Source organism: Genypterus blacodes, unplaced genomic scaffold, assembly GCF_046128005.1.
Source record: "Genypterus blacodes isolate CSIRO-AG114 ecotype Tasmania unplaced genomic scaffold, CSIRO-AGI_Gbla_v1 ptg000628l_1, whole genome shotgun sequence".
NCBI classification, from domain to species: domain Eukaryota; kingdom Metazoa; phylum Chordata; class Actinopteri; order Ophidiiformes; family Ophidiidae; genus Genypterus; species Genypterus blacodes.
Window position 1 is genome coordinate 123,143 of NW_027467344.1, and position 24,428 is coordinate 147,570.

At 46.9% G+C, this 24,428-nt stretch overlaps 1 protein-coding gene across 3 annotated transcripts; it reads left to right on the forward strand.

Annotated features, from left to right (window-relative positions):
* Positions 1-389: 389 nt before the first annotated feature.
* Positions 390-23,749, forward strand: ubr2 (ubiquitin protein ligase E3 component n-recognin 2). 3 transcript variants are annotated; one of them, XM_076140466.1, is made up of 46 exons: positions 390-488; positions 2,015-2,280; positions 2,497-2,575; positions 3,049-3,159; positions 4,250-4,380; positions 5,029-5,167; positions 5,464-5,526; positions 5,617-5,737; positions 5,835-5,942; positions 6,821-6,909; positions 8,462-8,560; positions 9,430-9,593; positions 10,558-10,657; positions 11,061-11,189; positions 11,324-11,507; positions 11,614-11,675; positions 11,874-11,984; positions 12,233-12,298; positions 12,423-12,539; positions 12,688-12,751; positions 12,973-13,097; positions 13,233-13,285; positions 13,795-13,897; positions 13,972-14,020; positions 14,617-14,771; positions 16,156-16,258; positions 16,361-16,470; positions 17,836-17,919; positions 17,991-18,172; positions 18,711-18,928; positions 19,024-19,117; positions 19,357-19,518; positions 19,644-19,714; positions 19,802-19,862; positions 20,083-20,231; positions 20,442-20,497; positions 20,689-20,785; positions 20,875-20,942; positions 21,080-21,218; positions 21,319-21,409; positions 21,635-21,765; positions 21,865-21,973; positions 22,063-22,197; positions 22,283-22,453; positions 22,877-22,978; positions 23,083-23,749. In XM_076140466.1, the coding sequence occupies exons 1-46, from the start codon at positions 405-407 to the stop codon at positions 23,222-23,224; spliced, it is 5,247 nt and encodes a 1,748-aa protein (XP_075996581.1). In that variant the 5' UTR covers positions 390-404; the 3' UTR covers positions 23,225-23,749. The 3 variants fall into 3 exon arrangements, with proteins under 3 accessions (XP_075996581.1, XP_075996582.1, XP_075996583.1); XM_076140467.1 differs by lacking the exon at positions 8,462-8,560 and adding an exon at positions 8,736-8,834; XM_076140468.1 differs by lacking the exons at positions 390-488; positions 2,015-2,280 and having other exon boundaries at positions 2,531-2,579.
* Positions 23,750-24,428: the final 679 nt, after the last annotated feature.

Consider the following 24,428-nt stretch of genomic DNA (forward strand, 5'->3'; position numbering starts at 1 on the left):
CAGGGATTCACAGAGACACAAAAATACACAAAGAAGACACTGAGACAGAAAGAGGACATGCTGAGACACAAAGAAGACACAGACACAGAGAGGGCACATAGAGACACAAAGAAGACACACACAGACATTAAGAGGGCACAAAAAGAAGACACTATGACATACAGAGGACACACAGACACAGCAGGCACATTAAAAAATATGAGGTAATTTAAAATGAATGAACCTATGTAATTATGTATAACTATCACGACTAGCGCATTACTACTGATAAAGTTGGTAATCAACTATTTAAATTTAATTTAAAAAATCGCAAACGTTCTTGCTCCGCCTACTCACGAGTCTACTTCCTTTTCCGTTTACAGCTGCCAGTGAGTACGCGCATGCGCATCATTTACGAAAGCAAGATGGCGGCGGCCCATCCTGACAGAGATGTTCCGTCCGCTTTCTGCGCTGAATTCCTGGATTTCTCCGCTAAAGACACTGCGGCGGTAAGCGGCTCCCCTGCTCGGAACACCGCAAGACTCTACGCCCCGACAGGCAACAAATATCATTTCTCATAGAAGCCTCGTTATCCGAACAATCCTCCTTTCACTCGGCTTGTTTTTCTTACTGAGCTAATGCTAATGCTAGCAGCTGAGACTGATCTGTAAACATCTGGATGGGGAAAGCTGTGAAACTGATAGCGACACTTTCTCTTTACGGACACATTAACGCTTCGCTGTAGCTGTGGGTTTACATCATCCAATAAAAATGTTCTTTTAACCCACGTAATGGCCGACAGAAGTGTTATATAGCATGACGGGGCTGAGCTGTTAGCCCATAGCTGTTAGCTCTGAGCTTATTCCAAATGATAATGAACGACTAAAAACATGCACGCGCGCTGTATGGAATAAAAGGAAAATAACGCCGAAAAGAATTTCACATAATTCAGTGACAACGTGCTGTAACCAGGGCAACGGCAATACAATGAATCTGTATGAATGAGTGTTTGTCTCTGTCTATACATGAACGCGCTTTATTCTAGAGACCCAGCTGTGTATGTTAAAGCTCAGAGAGATGAGTGACCTTTAACCTGGTGTGCCTCAGTAAAGCTCAACCACTGCTGCACAGGGAAACACCACACTAGTGCCTGGCAGAGAGGAGAGGAACATTTTATTTGTGAGATGAGAGGAACAGTTCAGGTCTGTGCTACTGCTGTTTCTGAGTTTGATCACAGAATAAAGTTTATTCTTCTTTGAGGTCTTTGGTGCTGTTGTCCTGTGTGGAGGGGGCGTGGCACAGAGCCCTGCAAAGTAGTATGTGGGTGGGGGGTAGTGTGTTTATATTTAACTGAAAGGTTTTGTGAAGTAAGAAGGCTTTGATTGCATGTCACATACAAGTGTGCTATACATGTGTCACCTTGGTAACACAGTGAAACCATTCCAACCACTACTGAATCAAGAAACATACTATGAGGATATTGCATTACAACAAACAAAAACCACAGAGAAACAAATGAATGTGGATCACTTCACTCAGCCGCCCTGTGAGCACGACGCCTCCACCAACATAGCCAGACAGCCATGTTTAATGTGAGAGTGCTTATATAGAAGCCCTGTCCTTGGATTTGTGTGTCTGTGGAGGATCTGGATGATGGTGCAGATCTCTTTGGATTCAGGAGTTTGTGTTTTGTCTTCAGCAGCTTTAGGTTTGGAAGCAGAGAGCGAGGAGTGAACAAGGGAAGGGTTTAACAGGGACAATCTACAACTGATCAATAGAAACAGTCAATGGGATTTCAATGCTGTGATTTTGCTGAGGAGCAGAACATTTACCTCAGAGCAGGGTTACACACTATCAGCATACACACACACACACACACACACACACAACCACATGCAACCAGACAAAGAATACACTAACTCCTTTTGAATTCAGATAATTGCAGATGATGGGGTATTGATTAGGTGTTCCCTCTCGTTCTCCATTGTAGTTGTTCTTAATCAGGTCTTGATTGGGTGTTCCCTCTCTTTTCCAGAGGTGGCTGTCAGCAGCAGATCTGCAGCAGCAGGTGTACCAGCATCTGGCCCAGTATGTACCCAAAATCCTTTGCCTGGGGCCCAGTAGCAGCAGGGAGGAGCAGAGGGAGGAGCTGGCCTGCCAGCTCCTCCTCCTGGCTCCTCTGGAGTGGCTCCTGCTGGGTCAGGAGCCGTCCAGCGGCCTGGCCCTGCTACAGGAGAACAACCGGCCGTCGCCCTTATGTGGACACGTCTTCAAAGTGGGAGAGCCCACCTACTCCTGCAGGTACACGTCAACATCTCTGCTTGTCAGACAACAGTGACTCGCCACACTCTGCACGCAGTAACGTGTGTGTGTGTGTGTGTGTGTGTGTGTGTGTGTGTGTGTGTGTGTGTGTGTGTGTGTGTGTGTGTGTGTGTGTGTGTGTGTGTGTGTGTGTGTGTGTGTGTGTGTGTGTGTGTGTGTGCGTGCGCGTGTGTGCGCGTGCGCGCGTATGTTTAGGGAGTGTGCGGCCGACCCCACCTGTGTTCTCTGCATGCAGTGTTTCCTGGGCAGTGTTCACAAAGACCACCGCTACAGAGTGAGTACGTTAAAGCTATTTATCATACAGCTGTCAGGTACACACTCACCCTGCCCTGCAACACTGTGATCGGTGTATGAGGTCAGAGGTCACCATGTTTTCATTGAATAAAATATTCAAAAATGCTCTCATGTCTGAACACAATCACAGAATGAACCAAGCAATGGTTCTCATGTGTCAATATCTGATCAGCCATATAGTCAATCATTCACTTCTCACACACACACAGACACAGACACACACACACACACACACACACACACACACACACACACACACACACACACACACACACACACACACCACCTGTCATTACATACACAATACTGAGACCTCTTCATAAAGACACACACACACATTCTGTCGCTGCATAAAGGTGTGTGTGGGAATGAAGCAGATGTCTGCTGCAGGTAACTGTGTGTGTGTGTGTGTGTGTGTGTGTGTGTGTGTGTGTGTGTGTGTGTGTGTCACAGATGACCACGTCTGGAGGTGGAGGATTCTGTGACTGTGGAGATGCTGAGGCCTGGAAGAAGGGTCCTTACTGCCAAAAACACACACCCAACAACACAGATACTGCTGAGGAGGTGAGACACCTTCTGCCTGTCTGTCTGCATGCCTGTCAGTCTGACAGCATGTATTCATTGAAATGTTTTGGACAGATCTGATGCTGTGTTTGGTATGAGTCAAATGTCCGTGCAGAAGCTCTAATGGAGGCTCAGCAGACTCCAGGCAGACTCCAGTTTCAGCTCCAGGTAAAGTTCTCAGCGCCCCCTCTAGAGGAATGGACCCACCAGCTTTAGGCGTCCACAAGGGAGAAATCTATGGCTCCAGATCGGCCCACATACCTGAAGGCTACCAACAGTCTGCACACACAGTAGATGTTTCATGCACCTACTCATAGTTTGGAGCTCCCTGTTCCTGTTTTAACGTCCTTGGTTTATTTGGGGACAGGACTCAACTGGTTTATCCGTGATTCGTTGAAGTACGCCGGCAGTTTCACCGTCAGCTGATGTGCACGGACCTCCATCTTGCGGCTCCTTGACTTCCTCTTAACCTATGACTGCACACCTTTACATCCAACACCATCATCACGCAGCAGTGATGGGCCTCATGGTGACATCATGAGTCATCCTACAGGGCTGTGCGCTGCACCGACAGTAATCTGGCTCTTAACACTAAAAAGACAAAGGATCTTGTTGTGGACTATAGAAAGCGTCTGCTAAATGATCGTAATGTAGCAGAGTTGCCACACAGACCTTCATCCCAATCAACGGGACTCTACCTCCTTGGTGTCAACATCTCCAAAGACCTCTCTTTTGGACGGTCGACACCTCAACCCTGATCAGGACGGCTCACCAGCTCCTCTTCTTCCTGAAGAGACTGCCCAACGCATCTCCGGTTGCTCCCTCCCCTCCCCTCCCTTCCCTCCAGCAAGCGATGTCTGTGAAAAGCGTGCAGCCTCATCAAGGACTCTTCTTTCCCAAACCATGAACATTTACTCTCCTTCCATCTTCATCAATGTTGAGTCTGTGGCTTCATTATTGTACAACCTGAAAATATGTGAAACAATGTGTTCCGTGTAGCCACAGTCTGCTGGTTTTGCAGTGTGCTGGTTCACTGCCTTGCTGCAGGGCACGTTGACAGTGTTAATAGAAGCAGCGTTTCTTTCTCCAGGACCCCACAGCCCAGCTACCAGCTGACGTGGTCGCCCGCAGCTACAGCATCTTCTTCATCATCCTGAAGTACGCCGTGGACCTGCTGACATGGGAGCAGGAGGACCAGCTACCTGTTGGACTGGAGCCTCCGTATGAACACACACAATTATACACCATTCACATTATATTCTGCAAACACACAGTGTGTATGAGAGTATCTTTGTGCTTAAGAGACTTTAAAAGTGAAACGTGTCCTTCATGGAGCCTCAACAAGCTCCTAAGATATAAATAAGCTATATTAGTGTTACTGAAATAGAAACACTATTCCATGAAGTTACACAATATCAAGACTTACAGGGAGGCAATTCAACTTCAGTTGCTAAAAACTATACTGGCACATCCATATTACTTACATTCATGGATCGTGTGTGTGTGTGTGTGTGTGTGTGTGTGTGTGTGAGTGCTGATGAAAGCGGGCGATGAAGTGGTATGTGACACATCCTATGGCTTCAGTAACATTGGGGCAAATGGTTGGGGTAAACTGAATTATGTTTGTGCAGCCTAACAGAAATGTGGACATTAATACACCTTTGCTTCTTTGCACCTGCTCTTGGTGACACTAAAGTAAAGTCAACGTAGTTAACTTCTCACGGAGCTGAGAGACTGAGCTTCAGGCCTGTGAGCCTGTTTGAGACAGGAACCAGCACAAAAGGCTCAGGACAGGACACACATCAAACAATACCACATTACGCCCTTCATATCCATGCAAGTGATGTGTGTGTCTGTCCCTGTGTGCAGTGAGAGGGGAGACACGTATTACTGCATGTTGTTTAACGATGAGGTCCACACCTATGAGCAGGTGATCTACACGCTACAGAAAGCTGTAAACTGCAGCCAGAAAGAGGCTGTCAGCTTCGCCACCACGGTCGACAGAGATGTAAGTATGATTTCATCTCTAACCCTGTAACCATGGCGACAATACTTCCATGAGCCAAGACTTTTGATGTACTGGACGTTAGTAAACTTGAACCGTGTGTGTGTGTGTGTGTGTGTGTGTGTGTGTGTGTGTGTGTGTGTGTGTGTGTGTGTGTGTGTGTGTGTGTGTGTGTGTGTGTGTGTGTGTGTGTGTGTGTGTGTGTGTGTGTGTGTGTGTGTGTGTGTGTGTGTGTGTGTGTGTGTGTGTGTGTGTGTGTGTGTGTGTGTGTGTGTGTGTGTGTGTGTGTGTGTGTGCAGGGCAGGAAGTCTGTTCGTTTTGGTGACTTTCAGTTCTGTGAACAGGCCAAGTCTGTGATTGTGGTGAGTCTTGCCTGCAAACACTTCATGACTTCATTCTTCTGTTGTATTTTGAGGTGGATGAGAGTCTAAGGTGTGTTGTTTCCCCTGTAGAGGAACACGAGCCGCCAGTCGAAGCCTCTCAGGGTTCAGGTCATGCACTCGTCTGTTGTTGCTCATCAGTGTTTTGCGCTGAAGGCTCTGAGCTGGCTTGGACAGATCATACAGTATTCTGGTACTCCTCACTCCTCTTCTGTCACATTCTCCTTTCCTTCTCAGTTTACTCTCCACATCAGTATTGTGTCTGTGTGTGTGTGTGTGTGATGTTACAGATGGGCTCAGGAGAATCTTGTGTCAGGTGGGTCTTCAGAAAAGTCCAGAAGATGAGAACACCTCGCTGGTGGATCAGCTTATGCTCAATGACTCAAAGATGTGGAAAGGTGTGTGTGTACACACACACACACACACACACACACACACACACACACACACACACACACACACACACACACACACACCTGCGTTGCTGTGCGACCTCAGTTTTTCACAGATTGTCTGTGCTGATGTTTCTGTTCATGAATACTTAAACCTCACTAGTTTTGCAGATATCAAGCAGGGAGTCGGTGACTTAAGTGGGAATGAGATGCTTCAATGTCTCCTGTGCCTTCAAACAAAGACCTGCCTGTAATCTGAACAAAACTTTTATGATAGGAAGAGCGCCGATTAAACAGGAGAGCATGTTTCATGTTCTCTGTCTTATTTACTGTATAAGGACCGATGACATCATGAAAAATAAAATGACACCAAATACCACTGTGTTGTTTTGTACGATGTCATCTTCAGAAGCCACAGTAGTGAAGAGAAACAGTCACTCAAATTCATGTTTGGCCCCAGAATGATGTTCAGTCTCACTGATATACGTACTTTGTGTGTGTGTGTGCAGTCAATTGTACCAATCACATTTGAGAAGCGACAAGAATGGAAAAACACTTTTACCTTTCCTCCGCTTCTCGGCCTTCATTCTTTAGCTTTTAAGTTCAGATGAAGTCCAGAGACGCTGGTGAGATGACAGCACAGAGATGCTTTGTGTCGTTTATCTAAATGAAATTTCTGAATGTCCTGAAGGTCCGTGAGCAACAAAAGGAGCTAAGTGTGAATATGGAAGACTATGATTTTACGCCTGTGCGTATCCCAACTCTGAACGCAACTCAGCCCTGAATGCCTAAATCTGACGCATTCATTTCAAAATACAGTATGTGAGGTGGCATCGTCTCCTAGCGCTGCAGCTCAATGGTGTAACGTGGCTCTGTGTGTGCAGGAGCCAGGAACATCTACCACCAGCTGCTGATGAACAGCCTCCTCATGGACCTCAAGTACAAGAAGATCTTTGCCATCCAGTTTGCCAAGGTAAGACACCTGATCCTGACTGTTTGCCTGCAGATCCTTCAACAGATTTACCAGCCAGATCTAAGCTCATTTCCTAATCCAGATCCAACAACCAAGAAGTGATTCTCCGAATTGTTCATTCGATATACTTATCAAATTCCACGGCTCTCTAATAAGTATTGATTCGGCTGACTAGAACTGACTAGAACCCCTGGGCGGATCAGCAGGTCGGGTCTGTGAGGAGTCTGTCAGGATAATGTTTTCAGTGTGTAGAGCTGTTAAGGTAATGAATACACATTGTCCTTGTTCTCTGTGGAACTGGCACAGACTTGTAAGTACAATCATGTTTCTTATTGTATGTTGGCACATTTGTGTCTGTAAATCACACTGACGGTGTGTCGCTGCTCCTCGACCTCCCGTGTTTCCAGTCTGACACTGTGACCCCGTCAGCTCCACTTAGTGACTCTCAAAGCCATCAGCTTTGCTGTGGGGGATGAAAGGATCAATTAGTTCATTTGCCAGAAAAACACATTTTTTCACTTGTGCAGAAAATGCAGGTTAAAGAATCCCTACAGACCAGAATGTCCTGTTAATAATAATAATTCAAACTAACAAGAGGGCCACTAATCAGAGTACATACCTCTGCCAAAGCCCTACAGCCCTCCAATCACCATCTTACATATCAAAGTCCACAGTTATTGACTCAATGTGTCTATTGTTATTGTGCAACCAATCAGCCGGATTCTCCAGAACTGAAGAAGCCTTTCGGCCTTTGGGATGAGAGGTGAAACGTCTTTACCAGCAAGTCCAGTTGCCTTAGATTGACTTCACAAAGTGCTGTGTGTGACTATGACTGAATGGAGGCAGTGAGCATAAGTGGTCAGGCATGTGACCTCACTACTTATGCAAAGAATAAAACATCAATCTAGCTGATGGTGGCGCAATAACAACAGATCAACAACTGTGGAGCCTGATGTGGTAGATGGTGATTGGCCTTTGGGATGAGAGGTGAAACGTCTTTACCAACAAGTCCAGTTGCCTAAGATTGACTTTTCCTTGGATACCAGGACCTGGATGACTGGGAACTTGCACAGACACTTTGTGAAGAACAAGCCACAGCCACTCAATCAGATCAAAAAGGGAAAATAAAACAAACACTCATCCATCTTTTGCCTGGTTTGGTCCACATATCTGACATGCCAAACTCACCCCAAATGTATAGGAGGAGATGCAAAAACATCTTTGGAATGTTGTAAATGGCAGAAAATCTCTGTGTATGTAAGGATGAATGTGGATAGATGCAGCTGAAATCATATGGACTTCATACTTGAAGTGGTTATCACCGGGCCACCACCAGGCCGACCAGTACCTCATGGTAATGGATCAGGTTTCACTCAAATTGCTTCCCTAACCCTAACTTACGTGGTAACCGTCCCGATAAACCAACAAACAAACAAACAAAGGAGAAAACAGAACCTCTTTCAAATCAGATGAATTGTTTTTGGATGGTATGTTAGTTATTTTTTGGGTGCATCAACCCGCCAGCAGTGACCTCTGACCCCCCCCCCCTTAGAACTACAGACGACTCCAGACAGATTTTATGGAGGACGACCACGAGCGAGTTGTGTCAGTAACCTCACTGTCTGTACAACTCTTCACCGTCCCAACCATGGTGAGTACTCCTCCTCATCCTCCTCTGTGCCCCCACACACACTCTCTCTCTCTCTCTCTCTCTCTCTCCCTCTCTCTCTCTCTCTCTCTCTCTCCCGCTCTCTCTCTCTCTCTCTCTCCCCCTCTCTCTCTCTCCCTCCCTCTCTCTCTCTCCCCCCTCCTCTTCCTGTTAGTAGAATTATGAACGCTTGCAGAGTGACTTTGTGAAAGACGACCACGACCGTGAATTCTCCATCACTGACCTGTCAGTGCAAGTATTCACCGTCCCTTCACTGGTGAGTGTGTGTGTGAGTATGTGCGTGCCTGAGTGTGTGAGAGTGTGTGCATGGGCGCTACCTTAAAACTTCATGTCAATTCAAGTTTATTTCTAGCCCAACATCGCATCCAGTGTCAAAGGTTACGTAACAAATGTTCCAAAAACAGTTCCCGACAGATGGAAGCTCTCAGGTCACTTTCACACCAGTACCCTTTTGTTAGATGGTATCTTATTTTATCTGATTCAGTTGTTTTCTACTTGCATGAATATCAACTGGCAGGCAGGCCTGTGAAGACTTCTCTGTCATTCATTGGTCAAAAGTTAAAGCGTGACATCACACACGTCTGTTTGTAGTGACAGACTCAAGGCCAGCATTGATAAACTGCATCAAGATTCAAATGGACTAAACTCATTAAAAACCTTAACATGTAAGGGAAAACTGGCAGGCTGAGAGAGAGAAGCTTCTTCTGATCAGGTATGATGATGACGATGATGCTAGAGTGAGCACAGATTGAATTCAGTCCCTGTGCGACATCACAAACTAAATACTTCTACTCATCCATTTACACACGTCCAACTATCTTTGTGTGTATGCGTGTGTGTGTGTGTTTCAGGCCCGTATGCTGATGGTGGAGGAGAACCTGATGACCACTATCATCAGAACATTTGTGGATCACTTGCGTCACAGAGACCTGCAGGGACGATTCCAGTTTGATCGATACACTGCACAACAGGCCTTCAAGTTTGGACGAGTCCAGAGCCTCATTGGCGACCTCAAGTGAGGACTTTACACACGTACACCCACGCACACCCACGTACACCAGTGTACACCCACATACACCAGTGTACACCCACATACAGCCACGTACACCAGTGTACACCCACATACACCAGTGTACACCCACATACAGCCACATACACCAGTGTACACCCACATACACCAGTGTACACCAACATACACCAGTGTACACCCACATACAGCCACATACACCAGTGTACACCCACATACACAAACATACACCAGTGTACACCCACATACACCAACATACACCAGTGTACACCCACATACGCCAGTGTACACCCACATACGCCAGTGTACACCCACATACACCAGTGTACACCAACATACACCAGTGTACACCAACATACACCAGTGTACACCCACATACGCCAGTGTACACCCACATACGCCAGTGTACACCCACATACAGCCACATACACCAGTGTACACCCACATACGCCAGTGTACACCCACATACGCCAGTGTACACCCACATACAGCCACATACACCAGTGTACACCCACATACACCAGTGTACACCCACATACACCAGTGTACACCCACATACAGCCACAAACACCAGTGTACGCCCACATACAGCCACATACACCAGTGTACACCCACATACAGCCACAAACACCAGTGTACACCCACATACAGCCACATACACCAGTGTACACCCACATACACCAGTGTACACCCACATACAGCCACATACACCAGTGTACACCCACATACACCAGTGTACACCCACATACAGCCACATACACCAGTGTACACCCACATACAGCCACATACACCAGTGTACACCTACACACCCGTATACTCTGGCATACCCAACGTCCACAAACATTCAACCTTGTACCCAACATACACAAATACACACCCATGTACACCACTGAAGTCTCACTGCTTGTATGTGACCTTTGCTATTTGACCTGTTGGCTTGTTTGTTTGTCAGGTACGTTCTTATCAGTCGTCCTGCAGAGTGGAGCGAGCAGCTCAGAGAAAAGTTTATAGAAGGTTTGGATGCTTTCCTGGAGCTGCTCAAGTGTATGCAGGTACATGAAGAAACACCTGCCTATCTCTCTCTCTCTCTCTCTCTGCCTGACTCTATATCTGTCTCTCTCTCTGCCTGACTATATCTGTCTCTCTCTCTGCCTGACTCTGTCTCTCTCTCTGCCTGACTATATCTGTCTCTCTCTCTGCCTGACTCTGTATCTGTCTCTCTCTCTGCCTGACTCTATATCTGTCTCTCTCTCCGCCTGACTCTGTATCTGTCTCTCTCTCTGCCTGACTCTATATCTGTCTCTCTCTCTGCCTGACTCTGTATCTGTCTCTCTCTCCGCCTGACTCCTTATCTGTCTCTCTCTCTCTCTCTCTCTCTCTGCCTGACTCTGTATCTATCTCTCTCTCTCTCTCTCTCTCTCTGCCTGAGCTCTGTATCTGTCTGTCTCTCTGCAGGGCATGGACCCAGTGGTGAGACAGGTGGGACAACACATAGAGATGGAGCCGGAGTGGGAGGCGGCATTCACTCTGCAGATGAAACTCACTCACATCATCTCCATGATCCAGGAGTGGTGTGCTACCGATGTGAGGAATCCAGAAGGCTGCACGCACAATCCAAATAAAACAATATTGTGATTACATTTTAAATGTGATTAACTGTACGACACTCATTTGAGTCATTTCACTGATCCTGAGTGTGTTTCTTTCCTGTTTGTTAGGAGCGTGTGCTGATCGAGGCCTATAAGAAGTGTCTGTGCGCACTCAGTCAGTGTCACAGCGGCCTGGCTGACGGTGAGCAGCCAATCAGCTTGAGTCTGGCTGGTCATTGTGTGGAGACGTTCAGATACCAGGTCTCTCAGGACAAAGTGTCCATACACCTACCTGTCTGCAGGCTGCTGGCAGGTAAGAATAGAAGGAACAGATTTAAAGTGAGTCAAACAAAAAGATTTCATCACTTCATCAAGTGTTTCACCAGTTAATCCCGGAGGCCATCTGCATATTTCTGCAGGTCTCCATGTTCTCCTCAGTAAGACAGAAGTGGCTGCTCGCTTCCCTGAACAGCTGCCACTGGTCTGTGACAATCACTTCATCATCTATTATAATTGTTATTTGATAAATAATTGATCCTTATTTCTAGCACATTGTAATCATCTCTATGTTCACGTACAGTTAAAGATGTGGTTGTTGGAGTGACAGGCAGGAGTTGTCATGTAAAAAGAAAGAAGAATATATGCAGCATGTTAAGGTGTTAATATGTGGTGTGTTCAGGGTGAACTCAGCCCCCCCCTCCTGATTGAGCTCCCCCTTCGTTGCCTGGTTCTCTGTGCCCAGGTGCACGCTGGGATGTGGAGGAGAAATGGTTTCTCACTGATCAACCAGGTGAGTCGGGAGCTGATAAATAACTGATAGCCAGAGCAAAGCACCCGTCAGGCTTCAAGCTTTCACACTGCTGGCTTTCCCCTGGTTCCTTGCCTAAAGTGGTGGTTGTTGGTGGCGATTGTTTTTCCTGCCAAATCTCCTGTAACATTTGACCCCTTCATCCCAGTGCCACCCTTCATTCTTTGCTGTTACCTGTGGTGATAAATGTCGTCTGTCTGTCTGTCTGTCTGTCTGTCTGTGTTTTTCAGATCTACTACTACCACAATGTAAAGTGCAGAGTAGAGATGTTCGACAAAGACATCATCATGCTGCAGGTAGAAACAAGCTTGACTCCACTGAATCAGTCAGACTGATGGAAATTGGCTCTCCTGTCAAACACAGACTACCGACACAGTCAGACTCTATTGATTCATTTTCTGTGTCCGTTTGTTCCTCCAGGCAGGGGCGTCCATGATGGAACCAAACCATTTCCTGATGATGGTTTTGAGCCGATTTGAACTTTTCCACATCTTCAGCTCTGCTGACTGCAGGAAGAGATACCGAGAGGCCAATAAGGTCAGAGCTGACCATTGGATCCATTATCTCTTTGTATTCTACTGACATCCTATAATCTGCACAAGTCTGTCTATGTCTCTTTTAATCTACTGGTCTCATTTTCTCTGAACCTGACTGTCCCCTCTGTCTTCATGTCTCTGTCTCTCAGGATGTGGTCCAGCAGAATAACACTCTGATAGAGGAGATGTTGCACTTGATTGTCATGGTTGCTGGTGAGTATTTATATAAGGTTCTGTATTTTTGTATGTTTGGAGACAACAAAGTTCTCAGAATTGAGTGGCCTGAGGATGGTGCTTTCTTTTGTTCAGAGATAGATATCTCAAACACGATAATGCCTCCATTTTAAAGACTCAGTGACCTTTGCTCCAGCACCAACCTCAGGACTTAGTTTTGGTATTGCGTCTGTCTTAGTTTTGTGTGTATGTGTGTCCAGGTGAGCGGTACGTGGCTGGCGTTGGGCAGGTGGAGCCCTTCGATGAGGTCAGGAGAGAAATCATCCACCAGCTCTCCATTAGACCCATGGCTCACAGTGAACTGGTGAAGGCTCTGCCAGAGAATGTGAGGCAACTGTGTGTGTGTGTGTGTGTGTGTGTGTGTGTGTGTGTGTGTGTGTGTGTGTGTGTGTGTGTGTGTGTGTGTGTGTGTGTGTGTGTGTGTGTGTGTGTGTCTAAAAGTCTTATATTTTTCCCTCAGGGGAATAAGGAAACTGGATTGGAGAGAGTCATCGACACTGTGGCTTCTTTCAAGTAAGTTTGTTTTTTTGTGTTTTTCTCACCTTCCAAGTGAAACACACACACACAAACCAAGGAAAGGACAACTGGACTTGCTAGTAATCCTAGGTATCTTGCAAATCTCCACTAGAACTGAAGAAGCCTTTGGGACTAGAGTTGAAACATCCTCAAACGTTTACTAGTGACCTAGATGACTGAGAACCTTCACAGACACACACAGACACACACAAACAAAACCAGCACTCTTATTCTCTTTCAGATTGTTGCAGTTATTTTCTCCTTTGTTTGCATGTTTATCTTCTTGGTTGAAGACTAGGGGCAGTAATCACAGGTATAGATCTGGGTGTGTCAGTATTCAGGGGAGGCACCTGGAAGAGGACTCATGCTTTTATCAGATTAAGTGAGAAGGTTCAGGTTTGGATTTGCTTTTTGGATACTAAACGCATTACTTTGGATGTGAATAAGACTGTGTGTGTGTGTGTGTGTGTGTGTGTGTGTGTGTGCGTGCGTGCGTGCGTGTGCAGGAAGCCTGGTGTCACAGGTCGAGGTTTGTATGAACTCCGTCCAGAGTGGAATAAACACTTTAACCTCTACTTCCATCATTACTCCAGAGCTGACCAGTCCAAGGTACATAGACACACACTCACACCCCATTCTGTCACGATGTGTTGTCATGGTATTAATGTGTGATGTGTTTAAAGGCTGAGGAGGCTCAGAGAAAGATGAGAAGACAGAATGCAGAGGACACAGGTACGCACACAAACACACACGTCTGTGCTGCAGTCATACTTTGGAGTACTGCTTGTGTTTCTGATGGTGACCCGGTTTGGTTTAGTTTCATTAGCTCTGACTGAGCAGTGATAAACTGTAAACACCATCTGGTTTGCTGTTGGAGCTCTGACAGCTGCCTGATCTCCAGATTGACACCATAGTGCTTGAAACAACTACTTTTATCTACTTTTACTTGACTTTGTGTAGTCAATCTTTGTCTACTTCCAAGACACAAAGATTGACTACACAAAGTCAAAGTAAGATGCTTCCTCCTTCCTGCATCAAACATCTTTAGGGTGTCTGCTTCTGTTTCTCCGCCATTGTTCTGTTCTCTCTGTACCTCTCCCTCTCTCTCTCCCTCTCCCTCTCAGTCGCTCTTGCTCACTTTCTCTCTCTCTCCACTTCACTGTACCTCTCGCTCGCTCTCTCCAAAATGAAGAGCACTCATTTTTCTTCTCTCACGCTGAATTAATTTAAACGGTACTTGTGTGTTGTGTATGTTCTAATCTGAGCATAAAGTCGTTAAATGACATCAGCCTACTCAAAGTGTGTATGTTTGTGTGCATCCTCTTTAGCCCTGCCCCCTCCGGCCCCGCCCCTTCTCTGCCCTCTATTTGGCAGCCTGGTGAACCTGCTGCAGTGTGATGTGCTGTTGGCAGTAGAGGGCGCTGTGCTGCAGTGGGCTGTGGAGCCCAGTGGAGGAGGCTGGACAGAGTCCATGCTGCAGAGGGTAGGCTGTCCAAAAGTGACATTTATACCTGCTGAACTACTTCCCATATCATATGTGTCCAGTTCAACTCAACTTTATTTATATAGCTCCAAATCACAACAAACGTTGTTACATACAGAGCATTTTAGGAAACACAGCATTCCCCTATGAGCAGCACACAAGAACAAACTCCCCCTGGGAAGAAACCTCAGGCAGGTCATCTTCCTTGACTGGTTGGGTTTAGAGAGAAAGAGAGAGAGACACACAGAGAGGCACAACAACAACAACTACAGTACTAATGTAAATATGACTATTGATAAAACAGCAGGACAGGGTCTTCATCTCTACAGCACAGAGTCTTCATCTCTACAGCACAGAGTCTTCATCTCTACAGCTCAGGGTCTTCATCTCTACAGCACAGAGTCTTCATCTCTACAGCACAGAGTCTTCATCTCTACAGGACAGGGTCTTCATCTCTACAGCACAGAGTCTTCATCTCTACAGCTCAGGGTCTTCATCTCTACAGCTCAGGGTCTTCATCTCTACAGCACAGAGTCTTCATCTCTACAGCACAGAGTCTTCATCTCTACAGCACAGAGTCTTCATCTCTACAGCTCAGGGTCTTCATCTCTACAGCACAGAGTCTTCATCTCTACAGCACAGAGTCTTCATCTCTACAGGACAGGGTCTTCATCTCTACAGGACAGAGTCTTCATCTCTACAGGACAGGGTCTTCATCTCTACAGCACAGAGTCTTCATCCCTACAGGACAGAGTCTTCATCCCTACAGCACAGAGTCTTCATCTCTACAGGACAGGGTCTTCATCTCTACAGCACAGGGTCTTCATCTCTACAGCACAGGGTCTTCATCTCTACAGCACAGGGTCTTCATCTCTACAGGACAGGGTCTTCATCTCTACAGCACAGGGTCTTCATCTCTACAGCACAGGGTCTTCATCTCTACAGGACAGGGTCTTCATCTCTACAGGACAGGCTTCCACAAGAACCTGTGAGACAAGACAGCACAGAAATCTCTGGGCAATAAGTAAAGTTAGTGAACTGCAGTAAAGGAACATGAATATGCCCAGAGTGGAGGAGACAGGAGCTCAGTGCATCATGGGAGGTCCGCCAGCAGTCTAGGCCTATAGCAGCATAGGGGCTGATCCAAGGCAAGCCTGGCCGGCCCTAACAATAAGCTTAATCGAAAAGGAAAGTTTGAAGCCTACTCTTAGACGTAGAGAGGGTGTCTGCCCCCAGGACCCTATCTGGAAGATGGTATACAAGTGGTTATTACAGCAAATGAGTTAAGATTAATTGAAAGTTAGTCACAGTAAAAAGAAAAGATTTCTACACTGTGGTCTGTATTGAAGAGTTCCATGCACTCTGTTCTCTGGGTGTCGTGCAGGTGTTCCACCTGGTGGGAATGGCTCTCCTGGAGGAACAGCAACAGCTAGAGAACAGCAAAGGAGATGATGATGTGACCTTCAACTACACCAGCAAGATAACACGTCAGTACAACACACACACACACACACAGGTGGAGCAAGATAACACATCAGTATAGCACACACACATTCACATGCTTCAAAGTTGTGCTGGTGGGTGTACAGGTCCTGGAGAAGCTCCCAGTACATCAGGAAGTGTTCTGGCTCTGCTGGAGAGTCTACAGAACGCCCCTCACCTGGAGGTCCACAAAGACATGATCACCTGGATCCTCAAGGTTCGGCCTCATCAAACTGTTTACGTCTGAGATTATACATTTAACCTGAATGCTGCTGATGATACAGCGGGTCCTGAAGAACTGAGACCACCTTTAGTTTAAGGCAAATCCTTTAATTTTAGTTTAATTTTTATTTTTAATGTCAAAGGTTAGTTTGTCCAAATTGGACCAAAGCACGATGAGGCAGAGCAACATTGACCTCAGCATCAGAAGAGCCACACATAAAGCTTTGTTCTCTGAGGGAGCAGCAACGTCATCACAGATACAGACTGTGCTGAGTAAAGAAGCAGAGACTTCACATCAAAAGAAGGATACTTAAAGGTGAAGCGTTGCTATGTTCTCCAGCGGCTCTAAAGCTACTGGTTTGGATCTTTGTGGAATAGGATTCGTACTGCAGCAGCACCACGAGCCAAACAGACCTCAAAGGTTTGCCACATCTACTGAGGAGAGCTCCAGACTTTACTCAGAGTAGAAGCACATTCTCTCGTGGTCTCAGAACTTTTGGGCCCCAATGTACATTTAATACTTGTCAGATTATAAATGTAGTTAGAATACGGACTAAATATTTTATTTGAAATAAAATGATACTTCTCATGTATACTGTGGAAACAGAAAGGCTGTTTTATAGGTTTAATGTTTTTACTACAGTATCTGTTTTCATTTTGATAAGATAAGAGATTAAGATTAAGATACTTTTATTGTCACATTACATGCAATTCACGTTCAAATCACACGCAATTGAAATTTATCTTGCACCCCCTCATATCACACACACACAAACTCATGCATTACAGAGGGGATGCAGGGCAGCCATTATACGGCGCCCGTGGAGCAGTTGGGGGTTCGGTGCCTTGCTCAGGGGCACCTCAGGGGCAGTGCTCCGGAGGCCAACTGGCAACTCACCAGCTACCAGTCCACTTTACTTGGTCCATACGGGACTCGAACCGGCGACCCACCGGTTCCCAACTGAGTCCCTATGGACTGAGCTACTGCAGCCCCCGATACATTCACGCTTTCACATCATGACGACCAGCATAATGTTCATGGGCGCTGTCATCGTTAGAGCAGAGGTCGTGCTGACTTCAAAGTTCTTCATGTATGTTTTATGCTGTATGTTTTCCCAAATTTGGGGAAATTTTTCATGTCCTCTAGCCATGGTGTCTGAAGTCCCTCCCATCATGGTCCGGGTCATGGTGGGGCTCTGGGGTTACCTGAAGGTTTTTGTAGCTCATCTAGAACATCAGGATAGTTTGTCTGGGAAAAGAAGATTATTTTGTTTCTCTTAGTAGAATTTCTTCTGCTTAATTTCTATCAATTGATCCCTATGTGTATGTATCAGTATTATGTCCTTATTTGTGTTTGTAGATGGTGGCAAACATCAAAACAATTCGAGAAAGAAGCTCCTCCTCCTCCTCCGTCACCATCAGCCAGGATCACGGTCCAGAGGAGGTAGGAAAAACAATGTTCACCTTAAAAGTTTGTTGCTTCATAAATTAAGCAATGCTGTTATTTTCCTGCAGACAGTGCGAGACAAAGACAAGGCGGAGAGGAAGAGAAAGGCGGAAATGGCTCGACTGAGGAGGGAGAAGATCATGGCTCAGATGTCTGAGATGCAGAAGCACTTCATCAGTGAGAACAAAGAGCTTTTCCAGCAAAGCCTGGAGGAGCTGGAGGCTTCAACGTCTGCAGTTGCAGACCAAAGGTGCACCCTGATATACACCCTACATTCACCCTGATCACACCCTAATATAGAAGACGGAGAAGAAACCTTTTATTTTATCTCAGCCTTGAAAAATTTGGCTTCAAATTATTTTTTTACATTTGACGTGCAGTTTTTACATACATGCAGTTTCACACTATGCAATCTTACACAAACAATGCAAATTACACATATCCCTGAAGTTTGCGCCCCCCTCTTACACACACACACATGCACCGCAGGGTAGCCAGCGCCCGTCGAGCAGGTTTGGGCAAACTGGCAACTCTTCAGCTGCCAGCCGCCGATGCTGTCGATGCTTGGTCCACAGGGGACTTGGCTTGGGAACCGGAGGGTAGCCGGTTCGAGTCCCCTATGGACTGAGCTACTGCCGCCCCTAAGCTATACACCCTACATACACCCTAACATACACACTAACATTCACCCTACACACACGCTAACAAACACCCCACAGGCCACCAACAGACATGCTAACCACATTCTCTGTCTCTGCTCCTCTCTCTCTCCCTTCCTGTACCCTCAGTCCCCCCGTCTCTTCAGATCAGTCTTTCAGTGTCTCTCAAGTGTGTCTTGGTCCCAGGAGGTTTGTGGGCGGAGCTGAGCGCCGTCAGCTGGTGACCTGCATCCTGTGCCAGGAAGAGCAGGAGGTCAGAGGTCACGGCAGGGCCATGGTACTGGCCGCCTTCGTGCAGAGGTCAACCGTCCTCTCCAAAAACCGCAGTCGAGCTACACCCGAACCAGGTGGGAGGAGCCAAACACTTCTCCACATTGTTTTGGAGGAAGAGCTCTGAGGAAGACCAAGCGAATAAAGCTGCTCACTGATTACTGTGTTTCAGAGCACCATGACCCTCTGTTCATGCACCCTGACCTCTCTCTCGGCATCCACACTGCCAGCTGTGGTCACATCATGCATGCCACCTGCTGGCAGAGGTGAGACACTACAGGTGTCCACAGAGCAGTCCAACAACAAACCAACCCTTCATCTCTCTCCGTCTTCTGTCTGTCTGTCTGTCTGTCTGTCTCACTGTCTCTCTGTCTGTCTCTCCTTCACTAGCCCTCTGTCTCACTGTCTCTCTCACTTTGTTTGTGTCTGTCTCGCTGTCTCTCTTACATTGTCTCTCTCAGTTCTTCCGCCTGACTCACAAAGATCATTGTGTGTGTGTGTTCAGGTACTTTGAGGCGGTGCAGCTGAAGGAGCAGCGTCGCCAGCAGCGTCTTCGAGGTCACACCAGCTACGACGTGGAGAATGGAGAGTTCCTTTGTCCACTGTGCGAGTGTCTGAGCAACACTGTGATACCACTGCTACCACACACACACAGGCTGAGCCACAGGTGTACACACACACACACACACACACACACACACACACAGGTTGAGCAACTGGTACACACACACACTGTAAACTGCCTTTGTTATATGACTCCTCTCTGTCTCTGGGTCTCTCTCTCCTTTACAGTGTTGATCATCCCACATTGGAGGCGTGGCTTAAACTGACCACTCAGCAGATAGCAGCTCTACTCTCTGACAGTCAGTCTGCTTCACCTGTCAATCATTCTGAAAGTGGCGTCCCACTGTATCAAAGCTGTACTTGCTATGTGTGTGTGTTTGTTGCAGGTGCATCAGAGGGGGCGGAGTCTCCTGCTCCTGACGGTTTCAGAGTGGATTTCATTCCTCTGTGAGTCAGCAGCCGTTTATTGACCCTAATCAATAATGTCATCAATAATCAGTGTTGTTTTTATTTTCACACATTCTCTCCACTATGAAGTTTAAAAGCAGGCGATTTAATGAATCAGCAGCTTGTAACTGTTTTCTCTCCTTTATTAAAATGTTAGTATTCCCTTTTTCTTCTTGATCGACTGTGGTGATTTCATCAGTGATGTCACTCTATCTTTCAGGAAGCCGTTTTCCAGCAGCGTTAGTGAGATGATCACCACCTTTAGCATGTCCACCTATAAGGTGGGACTGAAGCTGAACCCCAATGAGCAGGATCACAGAGTCCCTGCGCTAAGCTGGGCCAGCTGTGCCTACACCATCCAGGCTATAGGTACACACACATCTGTACACGGGTTGACACCTGAGAGGTCCTCTTACCTGAGGGGTCCCCTTACCTGAGGGGTCCTCTTACCTGAGAGGGCCTCTTCTCTACCTGCTCCTCATGGCTCCTCCTGGGCCACATGAGGACCAGGACCACTGGATAATGGTACACGTACACCTGAGAGGTTCAAGTGTTAAGCGTCTGTGTGTTTGTCTGCAGAGCGCCTCCTGGTGGACGAGGAGAAGCCTCTCTTTGGAAGTTTACCCTGCAGACAGGTGAGATACTTTCACACCTATCAATGGTGTGTGTGACATCACACCACAGCACCATCATACTCACTCACACATCAGTGATCACGTGTGTGTGTGTGTGTGTGTGTGTGTGTGTGTGTGTGTGTGTGTGTGTGTGTGTGTGTGTGTGTGTGTGTGTGTGTGTGTGTGTGTGTGTGTGTGTGTGTGTGTGTTAGGATGACTGTCTGAGCTCTCTCACCAGGTTTGGGTCTGCATGTTGGACTGCAGCCAAACTGAAATCAGTTCATACACACTTCATCAGACTGCTAGCAGGTACAAACTAAAACACACACTCACACACTTCATCACACTGCTGGCAGCTTACACACTGATTGGCGATAACAGGTGCGTGTGGTATGTAGCTCTGGTTCCAGATATCCACGTGGAAAACTCCCCATGTATCCTGGATGTGGACATGTTTCATCTTCTGGTAGGATCATCCTCATGTGTCACATGACCAGGAGTCCACTTAGTTTGATCTCAATCCACTTTAATCCAATTGACATGTAATTGCATCCAGTGAATCCAGTTTATATTTGGTTTGATCCAATGTGACTGTCTTTGCAGGTCTACAGTGTGTTTTCCTACAGTTCAATCCACTGCTTAGACCAATCAGGGCGAACCGTGGTAGACTCCGCCCATGTCCACCTGCTTCACCTGGTCACTGTGGCTCACATGGTTCAGATCCTGCTCACCTCCACACCAGGTTTCTCTCTCTCCCACACACTCTGACTTCAAATGACTTTCATTTTTAAAGTCAAATGTATTTGATCATGTATGTATTTATTCCACACACACACACACAGAGGACGTCAGTATGGATCAGGACAGTGGAGACTCAGAGGAAGAGGACCTCACCTGTCAGCTGTTTAACATGCTGAGGAAACATCTGGGCAGGTCAGTGTCACACACACACAACACAGTGAGTGCTGTGATTTATGATGAGCGTGTGTGTGTGTGTGTGTGTGTGTGTGTGTGTGTGTGTGTGTGTGTGTGTGTGTGTGTTAGTAAAAATGCCAACACTTAAGTATACCAGTGAACGTGAGCCCAAATACACAGGAGGATAAACCCTAACAGATGATTGTGATGTAACACAAGGTTGTTGTTGATGTGTTGGTACAGTGTGTTACCTGAAGTGTCCTGTGGGTGGCTGCTGTGGCGTTGTGTTAAAGCTGCCATGCTGCCCTTCTTAAGAGCCACCGCCCTCTTCTTTCACTATCTAAACTCAGCTCCGCCCCCGGCTGACCTGCTGGGTAGGTACAAACACACACACACACACACACACACACACACACACAGACTGTCAAAGTTACCCTTCAGCACTGTGTAAGGCCACATCTTTTGTGTGGTAGTTCCAGGCCCTGGCCAGTGGGAGGCGCTGTGTAGCTACCTGAGTCTGCCCTGTAACCTGCTGCACGTCTATCAGAGCCAACACACTCTGCTGGATCCTCTAATACAGAGGTATCACACACACACACACACACACACACAATCACACACAGAGGCAACACACACACACACACAGGTGATGTTTGTCCTTCTGCCTGCAGGTGGTGCTGTCACCGTTCTGTCAGACAAACACTGCAGGGGGGCGGAGTCATCATCAGGTTCCCCAGAGAGTCCAATCAGCTGATTGACCTGCCAGAAGACTACAGCGTCCTCATCAACCAGGCATCCAGCTTCACGTCAGTTCACACACACATACACACGCATGGTCAGTATGACACCAGCATGTGAGTCAGCGGTGTAACGGTGTGTGTGTCCCTGCAGGTGTCCTCGCTCAGGTGGGGATAAATCTCGAGCTCCGACTCTTTGCCTCGTCTGCGGCTCCATGTTGTGTTCTCAGAGTTACTGCTGCCAGAGCGAAGTGAACGGCGAGGACGTGGGCGCCTGCACGGCTCACACCTTCACCTGTGGAGCCGGCCTGGGCCTCTTCCTCAGGTAGGCATGTCACGTTGCTATAGAAACACTCTGATCTCATCTCATCTCATCAGGCCAGATTGAGCCGCTGATCCATCAGATCTCATATGGGATTACATCAAAAATTAACTCACTGATGACCAGGGATGAGCCACAGGAAGGGTCCCAGTGTGACCGCGCACACACACACACACACACGCACACACGCACACACACACACACACACACACACACACACACACTCAGCCTCATTGCCCATTCAAGATATGATTAAAAACACTATTCAAGCAAATACTTTAATTATAAATGCATTACTCTTGTTACTATGGATACTTCTGTTGGTATTGACACTGTGTGTGTGTGTGTGTGTGTGTGTGTGTGTGTGTGTGTGTGTGTGTGTGTGTGTGTGTGTGTGTGTGTGTGTGTGTGTGTGTGTGTGTTCAGGGTGAGAGAGAGTCAAGTGTTGTTTGTTGCAGGTAAAACAAAGGGTTGTTTTTATCCTCCACCATACCTGGATGACTATGGAGAGACGGACCAGGGCCTCAAGTGAGTACACACACACACACACACACACACACACACACACGCACCCTTGGTTGGTCCTCTTGGTTGATTCTTCTGCTCTGTGGTAACTTTGTTTGTCCCTCCAGGCGGGGAAACCCCCTCCACCTGTGTCAAGAACGTTACAGGAAAATCCAGCATCTGTGGCGGCAGCACGCCATCGCTGAGGTGATTGGCCACGCCCAGGAAGCCAATCAGACACTGGTGGCCATCGACTGGCAACATCTGTGATGTTTGGCTTCTCGGCCTTTGGGAGAGAAGGCCTTTGATTGGCTCTTGTTTCTGTGCTGACCAATCAGCTTCCTCCGCCCAGATCAGCTGTCAGGGATTCCTCTCCCTGCCTCAGTCCGTCCTTCATCACTGCTCCTCCTCCTCCTCTAGAAACAGAAAAAACAAAGGTCAACTTTCTGCTGAAATGAAGCCTCTAAATGTTGATTGGCTGTTACCATGGTAGGGGGGGGGGGGGGGGGCATATCATGGCCATATCAGCCATGATGTCACTTCCTGTAACATTTTATTTAAGGTGTGTTTGTTTTCTCTGGTGGCTTCATGTTTGTGACAAAGCAGCCAGCAGGGGGCGTGGCCTCTGCCGTCATTTGGAGAATTTAGTTTGGTGTTTGTTTACTTTTTTAAATCCTTTTTGTCACTGTTTGCAGACCTGTGAATATGTGAATTCTTGTATAAAGGAAAAGAACGATGTACGATATGTAAACCAACAAAACCAATAAACTATTCAAGTGAATGAATCGTCCTCCATCATGGACTCATTCTTTACTTTAGTCTGAAGGCAAACATGGAAACATTCACCACTTATTACCACCATCCAAGTGTTTCTGCATCCTTAAGCTTTACTGACGTTCATGTTGATCTGTGGATCCATGGAAATGCTAACAGCTAAATGCTAATGGCGTGAAGGAACATCTGTTTTTAGTAACATAAGTGATCGTACTGTGTGTACAGTGCGTGTGTGTACAGTGTGTACTGTGTGTACCATCCCCTCACCTGTGCACCTCAGAGCCACCAGGACTCGGTGTTCTTCAGAGCCTCTGGACTCTGGTGGGACTAGACCAGTTTAGTTCTGTTCCCAATATGCTCCAATGTTGTCTCATGTGACTAAAAGAAAAGCTGCAATCATATGTGAGAAGATCAGGATCCTGAGGCTCCAGACTGGAGACCCTGAGAGTGGGACCCCCTCAAGTTGAGCTGTGATCTGTTCTGATGTTCTGAGATGTCAGATAGCTTCTGTGCTCATGATGGAAGTGAAGGAGGTTCGGGGCTCCAGGACCTCACCTGCTGATGAGACGATGGTCTGATTTAATTTAATTTAAATTACACTCATTTAGCAGACGCTTTTATCCGACTCACAACACACACAATTGAAATTTATCTTGCACCCTCATATCACACACACACACACAAACTCATGCATTACAGA